The following is a 17,466-nucleotide window of genomic DNA, read 5'->3' as shown; positions in this document are numbered from 1 at the left end:
CAAGGAACAGCCCCAGCAGGCCCTGCAGGCAGTGTGCATCCATGCTCCCCTGGCACAGGTGAGGCAAACACTCGCCCAGCAGCAGCTCACCTGCGGCTCCTGCCCCTGCTAATTGCAGCGTTCTCACTTCACGCCGATGTGCTTGATAAGATTAGCAATTACAGGAACCTCATGCGACAATTGGTCTGGGTCAGGAGCCGTGCGAGGGAAATTGGAAGGAAGTGCAAATGGGGATTAATTATAACCTGGCAGTGGACAGCTCGGAGGGTTTGAATCTGTAGTTTTTTTGTATTTCTCAGTGCAACCTCTGGTCTGCCGCCGGTGTGAAGGGTGCCAAGGGCTTCACCTCAGCAAAGACATGCTCGCTGCTGCCCAGGCCATACAGAGCTCGGACAGGGGATGGGATCCTTAGGCTGGGATCCCAGTGCAGTCCTGGCACGAGCGAGTGTGGCCGCGGCGTTGCTGGAGATCCCTGCCCTGGCTGCTCCCCGCCTGGCAGCTGCCGTTGTTATCTCATTGCCATGGCAATGCCAGCCCGGCTCCCACGGCGTGGCCGCCTGTGCCTCCGCCAGGCAGGGGCGGTCCCACGCCGGGCTGGAGCCCCGCTCCCACCTCAGCCCACCCCCCTGAATGGCCACGGCACGGGGAACGGGGTTAACACACCCCCAAAACTCTCTGGGGGTGCAGGTGGACATGTCCCCTCACCCGAGAGGTGAGGTCTGGGTGGGAAACAGGAGGAGAAGGACAGTCTTCAACTGGAACATCTCCCAACCCTGCCCTGCTGTGCCCAGCCAGGTGCCCTCCACCACAGCAGGACCCCTGTGCCCCAGGGCCACTCTGGGCTCAGCCACAGCCCCCCTGGGCTGGTACCAGCCCGTGGCCCCAAAAGCCACATGGATCAGCACCCGGCTGCACTGATATTGAAGTGTTTGCCAGCAGCTGCTGGCGTTTAACAAATCCTCCTGCCTGCTTATTTATGCCATTTTTCACCCTCCCACCTGGGCCTTCTTGATGCTTTGGGAATTTTGCAAACGTTTTAAAGGCAGCATTTCAAAGTCCACCAGGCAGCTAGTGAGGAGCAGGTCACTAGAAAGGGTGAGGAGAGGCAGGGAAGATCCTCCACCCTGCTGCTCTCACCCTCATCCATCCCTGCATGCTCCCTGCACTCTCCCACTGCAGTTCCTCGTGTTCTGTACACCCACCCTGGCCCCAGCCCCAAGACAAGGCTGGATCCAGGGGCTTGAATTAACGGTGAGGGGGAATCCAAAGTGGTACTTCCCCATCCTCTGGTTGCCTTTTCCTGCCTATGAAGGCAGATCCAGATCCTGTTGGATTGCCAGCCTCAAAGCAGGAGAGCAAAGTGCAAATGGAGAAGCAGCACAGAGGGAGCGTGTGCTGGGGCTGACCCTGCTGGGCAGCTCTGCCTGCCCCAGATACACCCTGGCAGCTGCTGGCACCGAGCTGCATTTCAGCACAGTGCCAAGTGCCACCGGGTTGACAAGGAGCTGGAGGACATCTCTGCTCCCGGCCCGGGGGTTTCCGTGTCCCCTGGAGGAGCAGCACAGACTGCTGGGTGCCAGGGGTGTCACTCTCCGCTGATGCGACTACAAGAGACTGTGGGATTCAATTAAGTTCTGTTTTTCTCCCAGTAACAGTGGGAGTCTCTCCTCTCCCCTTTAAGGCAGACACGCTGCCATGGAAGACAAATGCCTGCAATAAAGCTCTGGAGCGCCGTGCCGGGGGAGGCCGATGCTCCCTGCAGCCGCCGCTGCCCGGATCGCGTCCGCCGCTTCCCCGCGCCCTCCCCGCTCCTCTGCCCGCCCGGTCCCGCACCGGCAGAGCTGCCCCGGTGTCCAGAACCGTGTGGCGGAGTCGCCACGGGTACCAAGCTGGCTCCGGCCGCAGGGCCACCCCCTTCCCCGCGTGGAGCCCCCCCCCGCCACCGGCCGAGCGTTGCCAGGCAACGGGAAGATGCTTTTCTGACCGAAACGGGAAATCGGCAGCCGGAGTCGGGGGTGGGGGGAGGGAAATGGCTGGGCTGGGGCTGCCCGCGGGAGCACGCGAGGCACCCCCAGCCTCAACAGCACCCAAAAAATCCCGAGAGGAGAAGCAGCCGTCGCAGCCCTGCTCAGCCAAAAGTGCCAAGGATCCCCGAGGAGTGCCAAGGACGGCAGGATGGGGCAGGGTCAGGGTGTCCCCAGCAGGGACAGTCCCTCTGATCACCTCGCTGCAGAGCCCTCCCGGCAGCCTTGGCACTGCCCAACACCCTGGATGAAACTGAACCCCTAATCTGCCCTCTCCCTCCCTCCCTCCCTCGCCAGCCATCACGCCATGGCTAAATGAGCTCCAGGCAATTTTCTCAGAAGTTGAGTCCTCGCGCTGAGGGAACACAGGGCTAAAAATAGCCCTGGCCTGTGCGTGCCTCTCACCCAGGTGAGCCTCACTCCCTCTCTCTGGAGATCAGGGCTCCTCCACATGGAGCTGCCTCCCCTGCTCTGCCTCAGTTTCCCATACAGATTGGGCGGCCCAAATGTGCACACATTCCTTGGGACCCCTGGCCAGAGGAATCCCTGTGCAGAGGAAATCTCCCAGGGCTCAGACATCACTTGGTGTGCACAGCAAAGGGCAGAGCTGGAATTTTACCTGGCTGCTCTTTACCTGGGCACCCCCTGACCCCAGGGGCTGTGTTGTGCAGTGGGGATGTGTCACCCTCTTCCTCAGAGGATGGATCATCCTCCACCTCCCAGCTCAGGAGCTCCTCTCAGCATGGCCAAGCCCTCCCAGGTCCAGTGAGGCAGACACATTTCCTTCCCACGGTGTCTCAATTACAAATTCAGAGTTAAATCTTCCCCCACAAGATACCCCTCCCCACCCCTCTGGCTGCTTCCAGCGCTTCAAATGTTGAACACTTTCCAGGGATTTTCGTGTGCTCAGGCTGACCCCATCCACTCTGGTTCAGACTAACTTAATCAGCCTCATTTTGTTACTAACTGCTGCAGCTTTGGACCTCTAGAAAAAGCATGACTTAAATTATTAGCACCTACCAAGCTGCTTTCACCAACCCTGTGGGGGCCAGAGGTGAGAGAACAGATCTGTTCCCACCCAGCTTCTATAGCTACCAAAAATGACAAATTATCAGAATTGTGGAAATTAGAAAAATGGTATTTAGGTAACAGGCAAACACTCCTCTTTTCTTCAGCAGCATCTGGCTAGGAACAGATTTGGAAGTGGCAGGTGGGGAGAAAAGAAAGCAACCTGAGTGCTGTCAGCTGGGCAGGGGGGGTCTGGGAGTGGCAAGAACAAAACCATCACCATTTTCTTCATCACCAGTGCTGAGAAGGGCTGCAGGGGTCAGGAGGAGGAGGAAGGACACCCAGAGAGTGTCACAGCCCTGGCTGTGAGCTGGCAGTGCCGTGGCTCAGCACAGCCCTGAGTCCCCCCTCAAGCAGGAGCAGCACCTTTCCCCATGTACCCCCCTCTCCCCACTCACCCCATGGCAGGTGGGGAAGGGCTTCAGAAGCACCTTGAGGCCCTGGAAGGCTGCTTGGAAAAGGGAGCAGCAGCCAGAAGGGCAGTGCTGCTCTGTGTCTGGACAGTGTTGAGGTTCCAACTCTGCTCCCCCACACAGGGAGCAATCAAGAATAATGCTAGGAAATATCTTGGGGAAGCAGGAGCCAGGGCCACACCTGCATCTGTTTTAGAAATTACTTTATTGCACTAAAAAGAGGAAATCATCTGTAAACAAACATTCCATTCAGGTATTAATATATTTTTTCACTCCAAAAATACATCATTAAATCCAGCCACAGAAATATCAAAGCAGGAACAATAGAAAATAGCTCCAGCAGCAGAGAGACCCATCCAAGCAACAGCCCCGGCTCCCACACCACTAGCCCAGCTCAGAGCAGGGCTCACAGCAGCTCATCCCAGGGCTCTCTGCATGGTCACACACCCAACTCCAGCAAGACAGCCCTGGGACAGGCTGGGGTGGGGCAGGACGAGGCTCCCCAGCCCCTTGGGTCTCCCTCTGGGGTCAGCCTCAACCCAAGGAGCAGCCTGGGCTCCTGCTCTCAGCATCCTCCTCCCCCAAAGCCAAAGGCACACGATTCTTCTGAGGGGATGTCAGCCCTCAAACCTCTCAGAGCACCAAAGCCTTCATCCCAGCTCCCACTCCCCCTCTTCCTGCAGCCTGTGCCCCCCACTCCAGCAGCTCCTGGGTCCCCCCAGCCCCTTGCAGGTGCAGCACCCCAGGGAGCACAGGGGGAGGTGTGTGGGGGCTGCCAGGCAGCAGCCAGCTGGGCAGGGTCCCCTTCCTGCCCCAGACCTCCTCAGGGGCAGGATGGTCACCCCACAGCCCGGGATGTGACACCTCTCCCTGCCCCCCCCCCTCCCCAGAGCCCTCAGCTGCCCCCAGGATGAGCCAGGGCACTCGGGGGCTGGGAACCATCCCTGGGGCTGACTCCTGGGGGAGCACAGGGAAGCCTCAAGTGGGAAACTCCCTGTGAAGGATGGACATGTCAGCTCCTTATGTCCTGCACGTTTTCAGCCACAAGCTCAGCACGCAGCCACGATCACCCTGAATCCCCCCGACATGCAAACACGGCACGGTCAGAGCTCTGCCTCGACTACCTGGAACGTATTTACAGACAAAGTAAAACGCTGCAAAAGATCAGCCTCGGGTATAAATAGTCAACACTAAGATCTGCCATCTGCTGCAAAAGGACAAAGAAGGAACATGGACTGCCAGCACAGAGGTTAACACAGAGGGGACACGTGTGTGTCCACTACAGGCGGGGACGGGAGCGCTGCAAACCCTGCTCCCTGCACAGAAACATGCAGAGCCCGACACAAAGGGTGACACCACACCAAACAACAACGCAGAGTGTTTAATCCACCTGCAGGAATGCCCCGGCTGGCATCCTCCCCGCCCCCACTGTCCCCAGCCACTCAGCGGGGGTGACAGGCTGGGATGGGGAGGGTTGAGAGCACCGCGCTCCCGCCCCAAAGGGAAACTGAAAGCCAGGCCAGTCGCTTTGGGAAGCCAGATCCCGCTGGGCACAGGGGATTGGTGGCCCCACAGGACACATCTCTGCTGCCCAGTGGGTGCAGCCACTTGATCCTCTGCCATCATAGACAAGGGAGGACGGAGGGGTGTGGAGCCTCAGCCTGCCCCCCTGCCCAGCCTCACCTGCACTCAGAGGGGGCTACTCCTGTCACCTCAGCTTTTGTCAGCAAGCTCATCTGCTGGGACACTGCCTGGGACCATCCATGTGCACAGGGCAAGGGGTGCCAGCCCCTGGCATCTCCCTCCCGTGGGCAGGGGAAAGGCACAGGCAGCCTCCTGGATTTGGGCAAACAAAGCCCCCAAAGCTCCATGAGCAGTTTCCCAGTGGGGGACAGTGCTGGGGTGGGCAGGGAGGGCAGCCCGGGAGGCTGCAGGGGTCAGACCAAGCCAACCTTGCAGCCTCACAGGGCTGGACCGAGTCCAGGAAAGGCTCAAAAGCCACAAACCTGACTCATCCCTCAGGATGACGGCCCTTGGCCCACTGTCAGGTCACCTCTGCAGTATTTTCTTTGCAGTTTCCAAGACTAGAAACTTGTCTTTTAAATTAAAGCTGTCACCTGACTACAGGTGCTGGGGCTTTGAGAGGTGGCCGTAAGTGTGCTACAGAGATTCACCCACCTCCAACCTGCTTGGTGGCAGCTGGAGACCACGGGCACAGGGAGGGAAGAGTCCAACAGGTGCTTCCATCCTCCCTGGTGGGGAATGGGCTGGAGGCTCCCCACTTTCTGCTGGGCTCCAGGAGATGCAGCCCCGGGGCAGGACCAGGGAGGGAGCAGGGGCAGAGGCTGTTGCTGCCTGCTGGTGTTGGCAGAGCCCCGCAGCAGCACCATTCCTGGGGAACCCCACACTCTGCCACGACCCCGGCCCTCCTCAGGGGGCCCTTCCAAACCCTCCTCCAGTGGGGCTGGGGGACAGAGCCGGCCGCCCTGCCTCGCCCCGGCCCCACAGGTGGGAGGGCTCCCTCCGGGGCTGGTAGCAGGTACCTACAGGCAGGAGAGGAGGGCGGTGAGTGGCAGCTCCTTCTCCCCCAGCAGCGTGTCCCGCTTAAGGCTGCTGCCTTTGTTGACCACCTTGAGCTTCAGGGACATCTTCCTGGCGTGGCCGGGGCCCAGCCCGTCGAAGAAGAAGTCCTCGTTGAAGACGGGGTTGCGGCTGTTCTTGACAATGGTGCTGCGCTGCTTCTGCAGCTTGCCGGGGTTGAGGCACAGCGAGACGCAGCAGTTGATGCTGCGCAGGTCGACGAGGGCATCATAGAGGTCCTCGGCGGAGACGAGGCGCACACGCAGCCGGGCGTTTGAGGGGTCGTACTCGGCAGCCAGGCGCAGGCTCCCGCCCCGGCTCAGCCGCAGGCTGTGCTCCCGGTCACGGCCCGCGGGCAGCTCCAGGGGCAGCACGGCGGTCGGAGGCTGCGTCCCGGCCGGGGCGCTCCTGGCACGGCGCTGGGCGCTGGGGCTGGTGTCGGCCGAGCTGTCGTCGGTGGACAGCGAGCTGTTGCGGGCCACCGAGTGCTTCAGCTTGATGACCTTGGACTGGCTCTCCTGGCTGAAGAGCTTCAGCAGGGACACGGAGCGGGAGAGCAGCGGGGAGCCGAAGGGTGAGGACTCAGCCGAGGAGCACGTGTCGCTCTCTCCGCCGCTGAAATACCGGCCCGGGTGCATGAGGGCGGCGCCGAGGTCAGCCGGTGTCCGGCGGCCGCTCTCGCCGTTGAGCTTGGCTTTGCGCTGGGCGCCGGGCGAGGTGACGGGCGAGGGGCAGAGGCTGCTGTGCTCGCTGTGGAACAGGGACTCTTTGCGCCGGGTGTGGGGGCTCTCCATCAGCGTGGCGAAGCCGTAGGAGGTCTGAGCCTTGGGCACGTAGGGCAGCGACATGGCCGTCTGTGCCTGCGGGTCCACGTTGGTGCCGCAGCTGCCCTCGGTCCAGTCCTCAGCGGTCTCGATCTGGATGATGTGTCGCCCGGTGGTCCGGGACCGGGAGCGGCTGGACGGGCGGGGGCTGCGCGGGGGTTTACGCTTGGCCAGGTCCTGTTCCGAGACGGAGGCGCCCAAAGCAGCCCCTGCGGACGCCTCGGAGCCCTCAGCCTCGGCGGGTGCCGCGCTCAGCTTGGGCGGGATGAAGAAGTCGGGGATCTTGTCGGGGGTGAGGACGTTGCTGTAGCGGGACCCCCGCGAGGACTCGTCTGTCCCCGCGCCCCGGGACCCGCCGTTCTCCGCCACCCCGCGCAGCCGCTCCAGGAGCCACATGTTGCTGCCGGGTGTGGGGCTGGAAGAGACCCGAGGGGCAACGCTATCACCGGTGGCCGGGTACCGGCAGAGGCAGGACGAAGCCGGAAGCCCCAGGAGCGACTGGCGGCACCGAGAGACCCGGACCTGGCAGGCGGGGGAGACGGGACAAGGACGGGAGGGAACTGACTGCGCCGAGGGACACGGGGACCCGCCAGCCCGGGGAGGAGCGCGAAGGAACCGGCCGCGAGGAGCGGGAATCGGGGACCCGGGGGACGGGGACGCGGAGGCGCCGAGGGATACGAAGGGACGGGACAGACGCGACGCCGGGACCGACGGACCGACCGACCGGCGCCGCCGCGAGCGGGACGTTGCCGGGAGCCGCCGCACCTGGAGCGGAGCCGCCGCCGCCACCGCAGCCCGGGCGGGGCGGGCGCGGACGCGCTTTTATACGGCGGCGGTGGCGGCGGCGGCTCCGCTCCCCGTCCGCGCCGCCGCCGTAATCCTCCGAGTGCGGCGCCTCCTCATTTCTGAGCAACCAGGGCTGGAACCGGGACCGGGACCCCGACCAAGCGGGACCGGGACTGGGACCGTGAGGCCCCGGGGTGCTGATTCTCGAGAGGTGCAGGAAGCCGAGCCCGGGACACCCCGCCGTGTTCCCACGGGAGTGTCGGGTTTGGGATGGGGCCAGGAGTGGAATCGGGACGGCAGCTGCCCCCTTCCGCCCCTCCCGCCCTCCCGGTGCTCCCAGACCGGAGCGGGGTCGTTCCCCCCTGGGTGCAGCCGCTCCCCACGCCCAGCTCTTGATCTCAAAGCACTGAACGAAACCAGCCGCGTCTCGGGGCTGAGGAGTTGCCTCATCGAGGGGTTTAATATTGCCCTCGGAGGAGCTGGGGGGGCAGTGCCACATGTCACACTCCCCCATGTCACACAACCCACCCTAGAGGGATGCGGTGGTGGCTGAGGACACCTGGACAAAACGTCGGGAGGGTTCACGAGCATCACAGTAAGCCCCGGTGTTCAGGGGGTCGGGAGACTCAACCGAGCGATGGGGCCCAGCCCCGGTTCCCCGGGGATTTACAGTCTTGGGGACAGGGACAGTGAGGGACAGCGCCCCAGAAGGGTAGAGCGGCTGGTAGAGCGGCTGTTCCCTCCCAGCTGCTGTCCTGTGGGTGCCGTCAGGCTGCCGGGAAGCACCATCATCCCTCAGCAGTGCAGGGCTGGCAATGACGGCCAGGAAGAACAGCCTGGTGTGGCGAACGCCTTCCGCGGGGGCTGCTGCGGCCTCGGCTCCCTCCGCATTCGCACTCCGAGCTGGTAAAAAGAGACGTCCCGGCCGTGCCGAACCAGCCCGGGGGCTGGGATGTCTCAGGGACAGCAGTGGGGAGGGGTGGTGAGGTCCTGGCTGGACCCTGGGCTCTGCCTGCGGGATGCTGAACCGGGTTCCGCAGGGAGGAGAGGGCAGATGGAGCCCGGGGGAGGAGGACGAGCTCACGGAAAGGGAAGCTGGTGAACAAAAGGCCGATGTTTGCTTTTCCTCCACCCTGCGAAACTGCGGGTAAACAAGGTGCAGAAATGGTTGAGTTCCCCTGAGATAACAAAGAGCGCTGGGGCCGGGCCAGATCTGCCCGCGCAGCTCTGCAGGGCACGGAGGGGAGCAGGGTGCTGGGAGCTGCCTGGCTGAGCACCGGCAGGGCTGGGGACGCTGGCAGGGGCTGGCAGGGCTGGGGACATAGCTGGTGGAGCCGGCAGTGTGCTACCACCTGCTGGAAGCTGGGAAGGAGGGAGACCTGCTGTGAGAAAGGATTTGTGCAAGGATGCCCTGAAAAACAGAACTGGGCGTGTCTGTGGCCTGCACATTTGAGACAGGTGCCGGGGATGGGTTGGTTAGAGAGATCTCCAAGGCTCTGGGAGAGGAAGGAGACCACGTTCTCTTCAGTTGCTCTTCTGCGTCTTCCAAACCTTGCCAAAACACCTCAGCCTTCCCATCATAGGGGCTGATGAAGCAGCAGCCCTTCAACCCAGGTCTGAGTTGAGGCACAGAGCCCCCTGCACCCATTGACACCACACACCAGCCTCAACCAAAATGGTTAAACCCCTGAAACAAGCGCCCCACCAGCCCTTCATCCCTTCAGGGCAGCATCCCCGGGGCTGCAGGGCGAGGCACCGCCAGCAGGTGAACCACACGAGCTCGGTTCTCCAGCTGTGAAATAAGAAAGTCGGGGCTCTCACTGCCTTTCGCTGCCTCTATTGAGGGAACAGTGCAATTATCTTTGCAGACACATCACTCCACGACAGAAAATAGCAGCTGAGATGGAAGCACCACGTCCCCGCGGAATCCAGCTATCAATGGAAAATTACACATTCATTACTGGGCTTTATTTAGGGGCTTATTTTATTCATTGGCTCAGCTGGCCCTGGCCAGCCTGGACGCCTCGTCTGGCAGAGGCCATCCCCAGCGAGGGGCTGAGGGTGCTGGGGTGACCCTACTCCCCGAGGTGGGTGCTGGACCCCCCAGCTGGCTGTGACACACGAGCCACAGCCCGGGCCACCCACAGCTCTGGCTCTGCTGGCTGCCACAGTCACCAGTGGGTCACAGCTTGGCTTGTGCCACTCAGAGCCACGCCAGGAGGCCCAGGGGTGGGTGGCCATGTGCTGCTCCAGGTGGAGGCAGGAGGGCAGGGAGCTGCCAGACGTGAGGAGGAGAGGCTGTGCAGGGCCAGCCCTGGGTGCCAAAGGCCACTCTGAAGCCAGGGGAACACTGGGTGACCCAGAGGGGCAGAGGTAAGTGTGACTGGACAGGATGGGTTGGCCATGGTGAGACCAGGCAGGAACTGGTGGTGATGGAGACCTGTCCCAGCACCATGCCCAGGGGTGGCATGAACCACCTGTGTTCCTTGCTCATTTCCAGGTTTAATTAGGATTGTATTCCAAACCACAAACCTGTGCCCAGCACCAGACACAGGAGAGGTAAAGGGGACTGTGAGGCCACAAAAAGCTGCCAAAGCCCTGAGCTAGCCAGGGGGCCCCCACAGGCCATGGGGCACCTTGTGAGGCAGTGCCAGCAGCTCAGCCCTGCCCTGCACCTTCCCACAGTACCTCCACCCTGGCTCTGGCCTGGGGAGGGCTGCAGGGGCTTGGGGTAACATGGAGCATCATGTGGCAGCCTCTCCTGGGGAGAATCCAGCTGGAAAGGGATGTGCCCAACAGTAACATCCAACAGCAGTGTCCAAGAGATGGTTCCTGGCCCCATGGGCCGAGCCAAGCCAGGGGCTACAGCAATATCCACCAGCCCCCATTGCAGTGCTGGGGCAAGTAGGGGCAGCCCTGCCTGAGATGGCTTCAGGCTCTGTCCCTCCTGCTGAGGCCACAGAGCAGTTCCCACCCCAAGAGCGTTTCACCTGGAGGTGTGGAATTAAATGTCTTTGTGTCCAGCTGGGCAGGGTGCCCCATGCAGATGATGGAGGTAGGCAGCAGCCAGGGAGGACCTGCAGGGCCAGGGACCACCCAGCCTCACTGGGGAGGAAAATGGGGAGCCTGACCCCAGACCTCAGAAACCAGGCACAACTGGAGAAGGGGAGCACAAAGGGACCCCAGTTTTGCCCCAGGGTGAGTCCAGAGCCAGGGGAGCAGGTCGGGGAGTCACGTACCCCCTTGGCATCACTGCTTCCTCTGTACAACCTGGCGGAGGTGCAGCTCGCTCTCTGCTGCCACGATGGGCTGCTCGTTCTGCCGGTGGTGGCTGATGAGGTGGCTGATGCTCTCAAACAGCACGTCCTTGGTCCTCACCTGGAGCAGGGCACAGTGATCCTCAACTCAGCAGAGCTGCCTCTCATACAGCATCTATTGCCCTGATTTTTAAGTTTTTCTAAGCCTTCTGATGTTTACATTCTTGTAGCAAACTTTCTCATACACTTTCTGTAAATAACTTATTGTTTGCATTCTTTTATGGAGGAGGAGAAATTTGATGCACTGTTGGTTTGTCCCGTGTCATTGGAGAGGTGGCACTGTCACCCTCCAATCCACTGTCACATTTGGAAAATTATAAATACTGGAGTCAGAAAATAAACCTCCCTTTTCTTCACCTTAACAGCAGCAGTGTGTGTGCTCAGGTTGTTTTGTGTCCTGTAGCAACAAGCATCCACTTGCAACACCCCTTGCCTGCCCACACCTGCATCCCCCATCGCCCACCCCACACCCTGCCCCAATCACCCACCCCGTGCCCTGCCCTCAGCCCCGTGCCCTGCCCTCACCACTCCCTCGGGATCCACCAGCAGCAGGTGCTTGGGCTGCCCGCTGTGCATGCCGGTCAGCACGTACTGCCCCGGGTTGGTGAGGCTGTCCCGCACCAGGAAGTCCCCATCCATCTGCAGGAGCCTCTCAGCATCCCTCCTGCTCATCTTCCCGTGGTACCAGGGCTCCCTCCGCAGCTGCTCCTCCGTGGGGGCGATGGGCGCCTTCCGTGTGGGGGGACTCGGCCACTGGTCCTCAATGGGGGGGCTGCTGGCACCCCCTGCAATGCACTCGTGGAGCTTCAGGGCGTCCTCAAAGGGCCCTGTGGGATCCAGGGGTTGTGGGGTGTTACACCCAGGGCACGAGGCAGGGCTGGGCTGTGCTGTGGGCACACCCCAGCTCACAGCCCCCAGGGCACTGCTGTGGGCTCGGCCACCAGCAGCCAGCACCTCTGGGGCTGTGGTGGGTGACCCAGCCAGCTGCTGGCACAGCTTGACTGCTCCACAGCACCGTTTCCCCCAGGGGCAGTGGCTTACTCATGTCAAAGAGGTCCTTTTTGGGGCTCTCCTCAGCCGCCCCATGAGCCACCAGCTCGGGCTCCCAGGCGTCCAGGCTCTGTGTGTTCACGTACATGTGCTCCTCGTAGTCCCGTGGCCCCAGGCTGTGGCTGTCTGCCTGCAGGTACCCGTCGCAGGGCTGGCCTGCGAGGATGGCCATCACCGCTGGCCGGGGCTGCCCAGAGTCACAGGGACCCCCCCAGCTCACGGCTCCCCCCCACAGCAGTACCCACCCTGGCTCTCCAGGTCCCAGGGTGGCCCCAGCTGGCTGCTCGGGTCTCGTCTGGCTGCTAACCCACCCTAGGGAAGGAGACAGTCGGAGCGTTGGGGGGCTCTGTCTGGACCCCCAGAGCAAGGCCAGCAGTGGCTCTGAGGGGCTCACCTGGCTGGAGGGGACAGAGCTGGAGGGCTGAGTGCGGACGTGGCCCAGGGCTGTGCTGTGGTGGAGCCGGGAGTCAACCAGGCCCCCCGGGGGGGGCTCCTTCCCTGGGATGCTGTTGTAGTAGTCGTGTTCAGCTGCCTCCTCATCCTCCCCCCAGGCTGACTCCTCTGCAGCCAGCGCCCTGCAGCAGGAATGGCTGAGCTGGGGACACCCTGCCTGGCAGGGTGACCCTGCAGTGACAGGGGTTCCCAGAGCCACCCCCAGGCAGGGGACATGGCCGGGACAGGGGTGCAGCAGGGCCCCCCACCCCCCTACCTCTCTGGGGGTACCACCACCTTGGGGGGGCTGTGCAGGTACTGCTTGAAGCGCAGCTCAAAGGCCTGTCCCACCGTGCTGATGACGCTCTGCGCCAGCCCCTCGCAGCACTCCAGGATGTGGCAGGCTGTGGACAGACAGACAGACAGATGGACAGTTTGAGTGTTTCCCCCATGCTGCCATCGTTGCACCAGGACCACTCTGAGCCACCCCTCGTGTTCCCCATGAAGGATCTCCTCCTCCAGCCTCCCACCCCCGGTGCATCCCTCCCCCAGAGTCCCCAGGCCGGTGTCACCTCTCTGGTTGATGGGGTCCTTGGCGACATAGGCGACGTAGTCTGTGGTATCCTGCAGACAGAGGGGGAGATCAGCACTCATGTCCTGCTGCTCTGTGGGGAGCAGGCCTGGAGGTGCCAGGGAGAGAGGAGAGCTTGGCCCCAGCCCCACGTCCTGACCCAGGCCAGGCCACCCTGCTCAGCTGGCAGTCCTTGTCCCCACCACTCCGGGTGTGTGTGACTCACCATGTCCCCACCAGAGGCAAAGGAGATGGACTGCATGTGGTGGTTGGCGATGATCTGCATGGGAACATGGCCCGGGGGGGCATCAGCAAAGAGGCTGCTGGCTCACAGGCTGGCAGGCAGCAGGACTATGTGCCCAGGAACGCTCACCTGGCGCGTGGTGGGGATCATGAGGTTCAGCCCATCCACGGAGATGTTGACAGCGATGCTCATGCCAGCGAAGTGCAGGTTGCTCTTGCCCAGGATGGAGAACAGGGCTTTGTTGGGAGCCTGAGAGGGGAGAGGATGGTGGAGGCAATGAAGACCACCAGGATCAGGCTTCCTTGGGTGAATGAGGAAAGAGGGGGTGTCCCAAGAGGCCCCAGGCCCACAAACTGGGCAGGCACCCCTGGTGCCCTGTCCCACAGCCTTGACTTGTCCCAGGGATGGACAAGATGAGTGGAAACTCACCTTCTTCTTCCAGATGCCCTTCACACCTGGCACCGCCTCGTATAGTCTGTTGATGGCTTCCCTGCAATGGACAGAGCCTGCTCACTGCTCCACACCCCAGCCCTTCCCAGCTGCCTTCCCACCCCACATTGCTCTGTGGGGTCTGGTGGCACAAGCCCCCAGAGCCGCGGGCGCCGCAGCCTCCCCGCAGCGCTGCCCCACGTCACGGCCCCGGCCCCGGTACGTAATCCCGGCTGGGGCCACCTCCCTTCTCCTCTTTCCACCCATTGATCTGCGGCAGTGCCCTTCCCCAGTGTCCCTGCGTGCAGGGCACGGCTCCCCCAAGCCCGTGTTCCCCTCTCTGCACAGGGCCCTGGGAAGGGGGAGCACCCAGGGCCACCGGGGAGCACCCAGGGCCACCAGGGACTTGGGGTGGCACTGGGCTGTGGGACAGTGGGACTGCAGGGCCGTACCTGGTGACCTGTGTCCGGGTGTTGAAGTCGAGGGACCTCATGGAGCGCAGCACCTCAATGCACCCCATGTACTGCGGGGGGAAAGCAGCACAGCAGGGCAGGCAATGGACAGGAGAGGCCGGGTGTCAGCGACACCTTCCACATCAGCTCCAGGCATCACACAGCAGCTTTCACTCCCCACCCCAAAACTCCCAATCACACGCCCAGACCCCGTGCTAAGACCCCACAACCTCATCTGTGTGCTACAGCTGGTGATGCCTCGTAGGAGCTGGCAACACTGGAGTCCCAAGGAGGGCTCCACGGCCCAGCAAGCCCCCGGGGCCCAACCCCATCACGGATGTGATGTGCAGGGGGCGGCCGCCCCGGACCAGCCGTGGCGAGGGGACTCGAGGCTCTGCCCGCAGCCGTCGGGAGGAGCGGCCGAACCCCGCACACGCCTGGGGCCGGGGTCTCCGCGCCCTCCCGCGTCACCGGGCACCGGCGGGACTTACCCGGACAATGTAGGAGACGCCGGGCCCCAACACACGCTCGTCGGGGTGCAGCCAGCCCTGCGCCGGTTTGCGGATGAAGCTGCCCTTGCGGCTCCACTCGTCCCCGCCGGGCCGGGCCCCCGCCGGCGCCGCCGCCCCCCGCGCCCGCCCCGCCGTTCCCCGGGCCCGCCCGCCGCCCGGCAGCGCGCAGGGCGCGGCGCAGAGCGGCTCGCAGGCGCCCAGGACGGCGGCCAGCCCCGAGGGGGACTCCGCCGCGGCGGGGGCGTCCCGGGCGGCGCCGGCGGGGCCGCGGCCGAGGAAGCCGCTGGAGCCGGGGAACTTCCACTGCGGCATCCGCGGCAGCAGCGCGCAGAAGGTGGTGCCGTGCTCGGGCTCCTCGCCCGCCGCGGGGCACGGCGCGGGGGCCGGCGACGGCATGGGGGCGGTCAGCGGCTCGTCGCGGAAGCGGTCATACTTGGGCTCCGGGAGCATGCCCGGGGCCGCGCTCCACTCCGCTCCGCTGCCGCCGCGCCGGCTCCCACCCCCCGCCCGCTCCCCCGGGGCCGCGCCGCGCTGATGTCATGGTGCGAGCGCTGCTCCGCCGCCCGCCTGGCCCCGCATCCCCCGCCCCCGACCCCCCCCGCTGCCGCCGGAGCATCCCCGTCCCGCCCAGCATCCCCGCCCAGCGGAGCATCCCCGCGCACCGCAGCATCCACCCCGAGCCTGGGCTGGCTCCGCCGACACGGCCCGTGGGGCCGGAGCCCCCCACGCTCTGCCCTCCGTCCTGCTCCGAGCCCCCTGGCCGTGGCCTGCGGCGCTGGCCCTGAGCGTTTCCAGCTCGAGGGGATGGGGGAAAAGGCAGGGGGAGGGTGACGGCCCCTCCCGGAGCCACGGGGCAGGGGCACAGGCTGTGCCCGCTCGCGGTCTGCGTTAGCTGGAGCGAAAGCGGCCAGCAGCCCCCGGCGCTGCCCTCGCCCACAACGGGGACATTTTCTGCTCTTTCCACCTCTGCATCCCCGGGAAGCGCTGCAGAAGCCCAGGGCTGGCCGGGGAGGAGGGGGAGGGCTTGGCCAGGCTTCGATGCACAAGCGGGCTGCCCTACTTGTGCGCCTCCCAGCCCACTGGTCTCTCTCGCTGTGATTTCATCTCCCTCCAAAGCCAGATCTGACTCCCGCTTTGTTTATATCTGTCTGGAGGGCTCAGGCAGTAAAAAGCACAAACATTTTCTTGGTTTTTTTCTGCTTGTAACTGCAGCAAGCAGGGGGGAAAAAAATCCCACAAAACCCTTAAAGGGACTTTCTGACCTCAATCGAGCGATTCGCCCTTGCTCTTGCCCGGGGGCTGCGGCGTTTTTCAAGCGGGTCAGAGGAAACCAGGCTGGAGTCCTGCCCACATTAGCTCTGCTGTGCTGGAGCCCCGGGCGGCCTCATTTTTCCCCAACCCTGCATCCCCTCCATCTCCAAAGTGGTCTTAAAGTTGGGGCTGCATCCATCACAGGCTCCTTTCAGCGCTTGTTTTCAGCTTCCTCGGGCCGCTCTTCGGTCCAACACCCCCCAGCCCCCGCGGCAACCGGCACAAACAACACCGGAGCCTCCCCGGGGGCCGGCCGAGCCCTGGAGGACACAGCCGCCTTTGTCTCTCCTCCTCACTGTCTCCTGCTCCCTGGCAGGTGACGGGGTGAGGGCCAGTAATTGCTCTAAGTGCGATCAATAAATCAAGGTAATAGAATTACATCTGCTGTTGTCATGTTGGGAACCGCTTCCCTGCTCTCTGATCTCTCTCCTTGCTTTTGTTTTTAAGCCATTGCAGAGTACTCGGATAAATCAGGCTTCTCCATGCTCTTATAAGCGGCTCCAGGAGGGTCCAAGGGGGGCTCAGGTCCCTGCCCAGCCGGGGAGAGCACGTTCCCGGGGAGGGCACCGTGTCCCCGGGGAGGTTACGGGCGCTTTGCCGTAACGGTGTGACACGTGCAGAGCGCTCCGGGCACCGCGGGCACACCCGTGCCTGGGCACAGCACAGCCGGGCACGGTGCAGCAGCCCTGGGGGCGATGGAGCTGCTCTCCACACCCACACAAGCCCCGGGAAATCGGGAGATTACTTTCATCTTTGGGGTGGAGTTACCTGAGGAGACTTTCCCTCGGGTTTAACCATTACTTAAAGGAAAAGCTCCGTGGATAAAGGCTGGATGGCAGCCTCTGGCGCTCCTCGGGCGGGCAGGAGCCCCAAGAGCCTCTCGCTGGCCCCGGGTGAGACCCCTCCAGGCATCCCGGGTCGTGTGTGGCCACCACGCGCTACCCGGGGCCACCACCTCGAGCGGGCAGAAGGGAGCAGAGGGGCCCCGTCGAGCACAAAACCTATCGAAATGAGCCCAGTTAATGTCCTCTGACCCCGCACCGAGGTAATCAGCACCACGCGCTCTCCGGCCCGTGCAGGATTAATTAGGACGAGCCCCAAGCCCAGCGGCACCGGGGATGGAGATGCTCCCCAACGGCAGCACCGGGCTCCGGGGAAGGGATGGGATGGGATGGTCCTGGGGAGGCACTTGGCTGTCACCACCCCGGGATGCCGGTGCCGAGGACAGAGCCAGCAGCTCGGTACCGGGAGAGCCGCCTGGGGCAGAGGCGGCTCTTCCCGAGCCGCCGGTGCCGCCAGCCCCGCGGCGGCCGCGTGTCCTTGTTGAACCGGCCTGCCCCGGCCGGGAGCGATGCCCGTGACAGAGCAGCAGCCGCTCCCCAAGGCATTCCGGGGCGCTGGGTCGCTGCCGGGGCCACCGCCCGTTCCCGGTGCCACCGCCGGGCTGTGACGT

General features: G+C 63.6%; 2 protein-coding genes across 4 annotated transcripts; both read right to left on the bottom strand.

Moving 5' to 3' along the window:
- Positions 1–5,641: 5,641 nt before the first annotated feature.
- C2CD4C (C2 calcium dependent domain containing 4C) lies at positions 5,642–7,305 on the bottom strand. The gene has a single exon (XM_050986081.1). The coding sequence runs from the start codon at positions 7,303–7,305 to the stop codon at positions 6,049–6,051; it is 1,257 nt and encodes a 418-aa protein (XP_050842038.1). The 3' UTR covers positions 5,642–6,048.
- Positions 7,306–9,543: 2,238 nt separating this feature from the next.
- Positions 9,544–15,152, bottom strand: SHC2 (SHC adaptor protein 2). Of its 3 annotated transcripts, XM_030233507.2 has the most exons (13): positions 14,682–15,152; positions 14,191–14,261; positions 13,739–13,799; positions 13,439–13,558; positions 13,292–13,345; positions 13,067–13,118; positions 12,772–12,898; positions 12,457–12,637; positions 12,308–12,374; positions 12,054–12,218; positions 11,538–11,839; positions 10,935–11,073; positions 9,553–10,800 (listed from the first exon to the last, which is right to left on the bottom strand). In XM_030233507.2, the coding sequence occupies exons 1-12, from the start codon at positions 15,150–15,152 to the stop codon at positions 10,945–10,947; spliced, it is 1,800 nt and encodes a 599-aa protein (XP_030089367.2). In that variant the 3' UTR covers positions 9,553–10,800; positions 10,935–10,944. The 3 variants fall into 3 exon arrangements, with proteins under 3 accessions (XP_050842117.1, XP_030089366.2, XP_030089367.2); XM_030233506.2 differs by having other exon boundaries at positions 9,552–11,073; XM_050986160.1 differs by lacking the exons at positions 12,054–12,218; positions 12,308–12,374 and having other exon boundaries at positions 9,544–11,073; positions 11,538–11,944; positions 12,513–12,637.
- Between the last annotated feature and the right edge of the window lie 2,314 nt (positions 15,153–17,466).

This window comes from Serinus canaria, chromosome 28 (genome assembly GCF_022539315.1).
Source record: "Serinus canaria isolate serCan28SL12 chromosome 28, serCan2020, whole genome shotgun sequence".
Taxonomy (NCBI): Eukaryota; Metazoa; Chordata; class Aves; order Passeriformes; family Fringillidae; genus Serinus; species Serinus canaria.
Note: the sequence above shows the minus strand (reverse complement) of the source record. Positions and strands in the feature narration are given on the sequence as shown.

Excerpts from the sequence above, each read along its gene's own strand:
- C2CD4C (XM_050986081.1), bottom strand. The coding sequence starts at position 7,305 with ATGTGGCTCCTGGAGCGGCTGCGCGGGGTGGCGGAGAACGGCGGGTCC.
- SHC2 (XM_030233506.2), bottom strand. The coding sequence starts at position 15,152 with ATGCTCCCGGAGCCCAAGTATGACCGCTTCCGCGACGAGCCGCTGACC. Across the intron at positions 13,346-13,438 it reads TGATCCCCACCACGCGCCAG|ATCATCGCCAACCACCACAT; the intron begins GTGAGCGTTCCT and ends GTTCCCATGCAG. Across the intron at positions 12,219-12,307 it reads CTGGGACCTGGAGAGCCAGG|GCCAGCCCTGCGACGGGTAC; the intron begins GTGGGTACTGCT and ends CCATCCTCGCAG.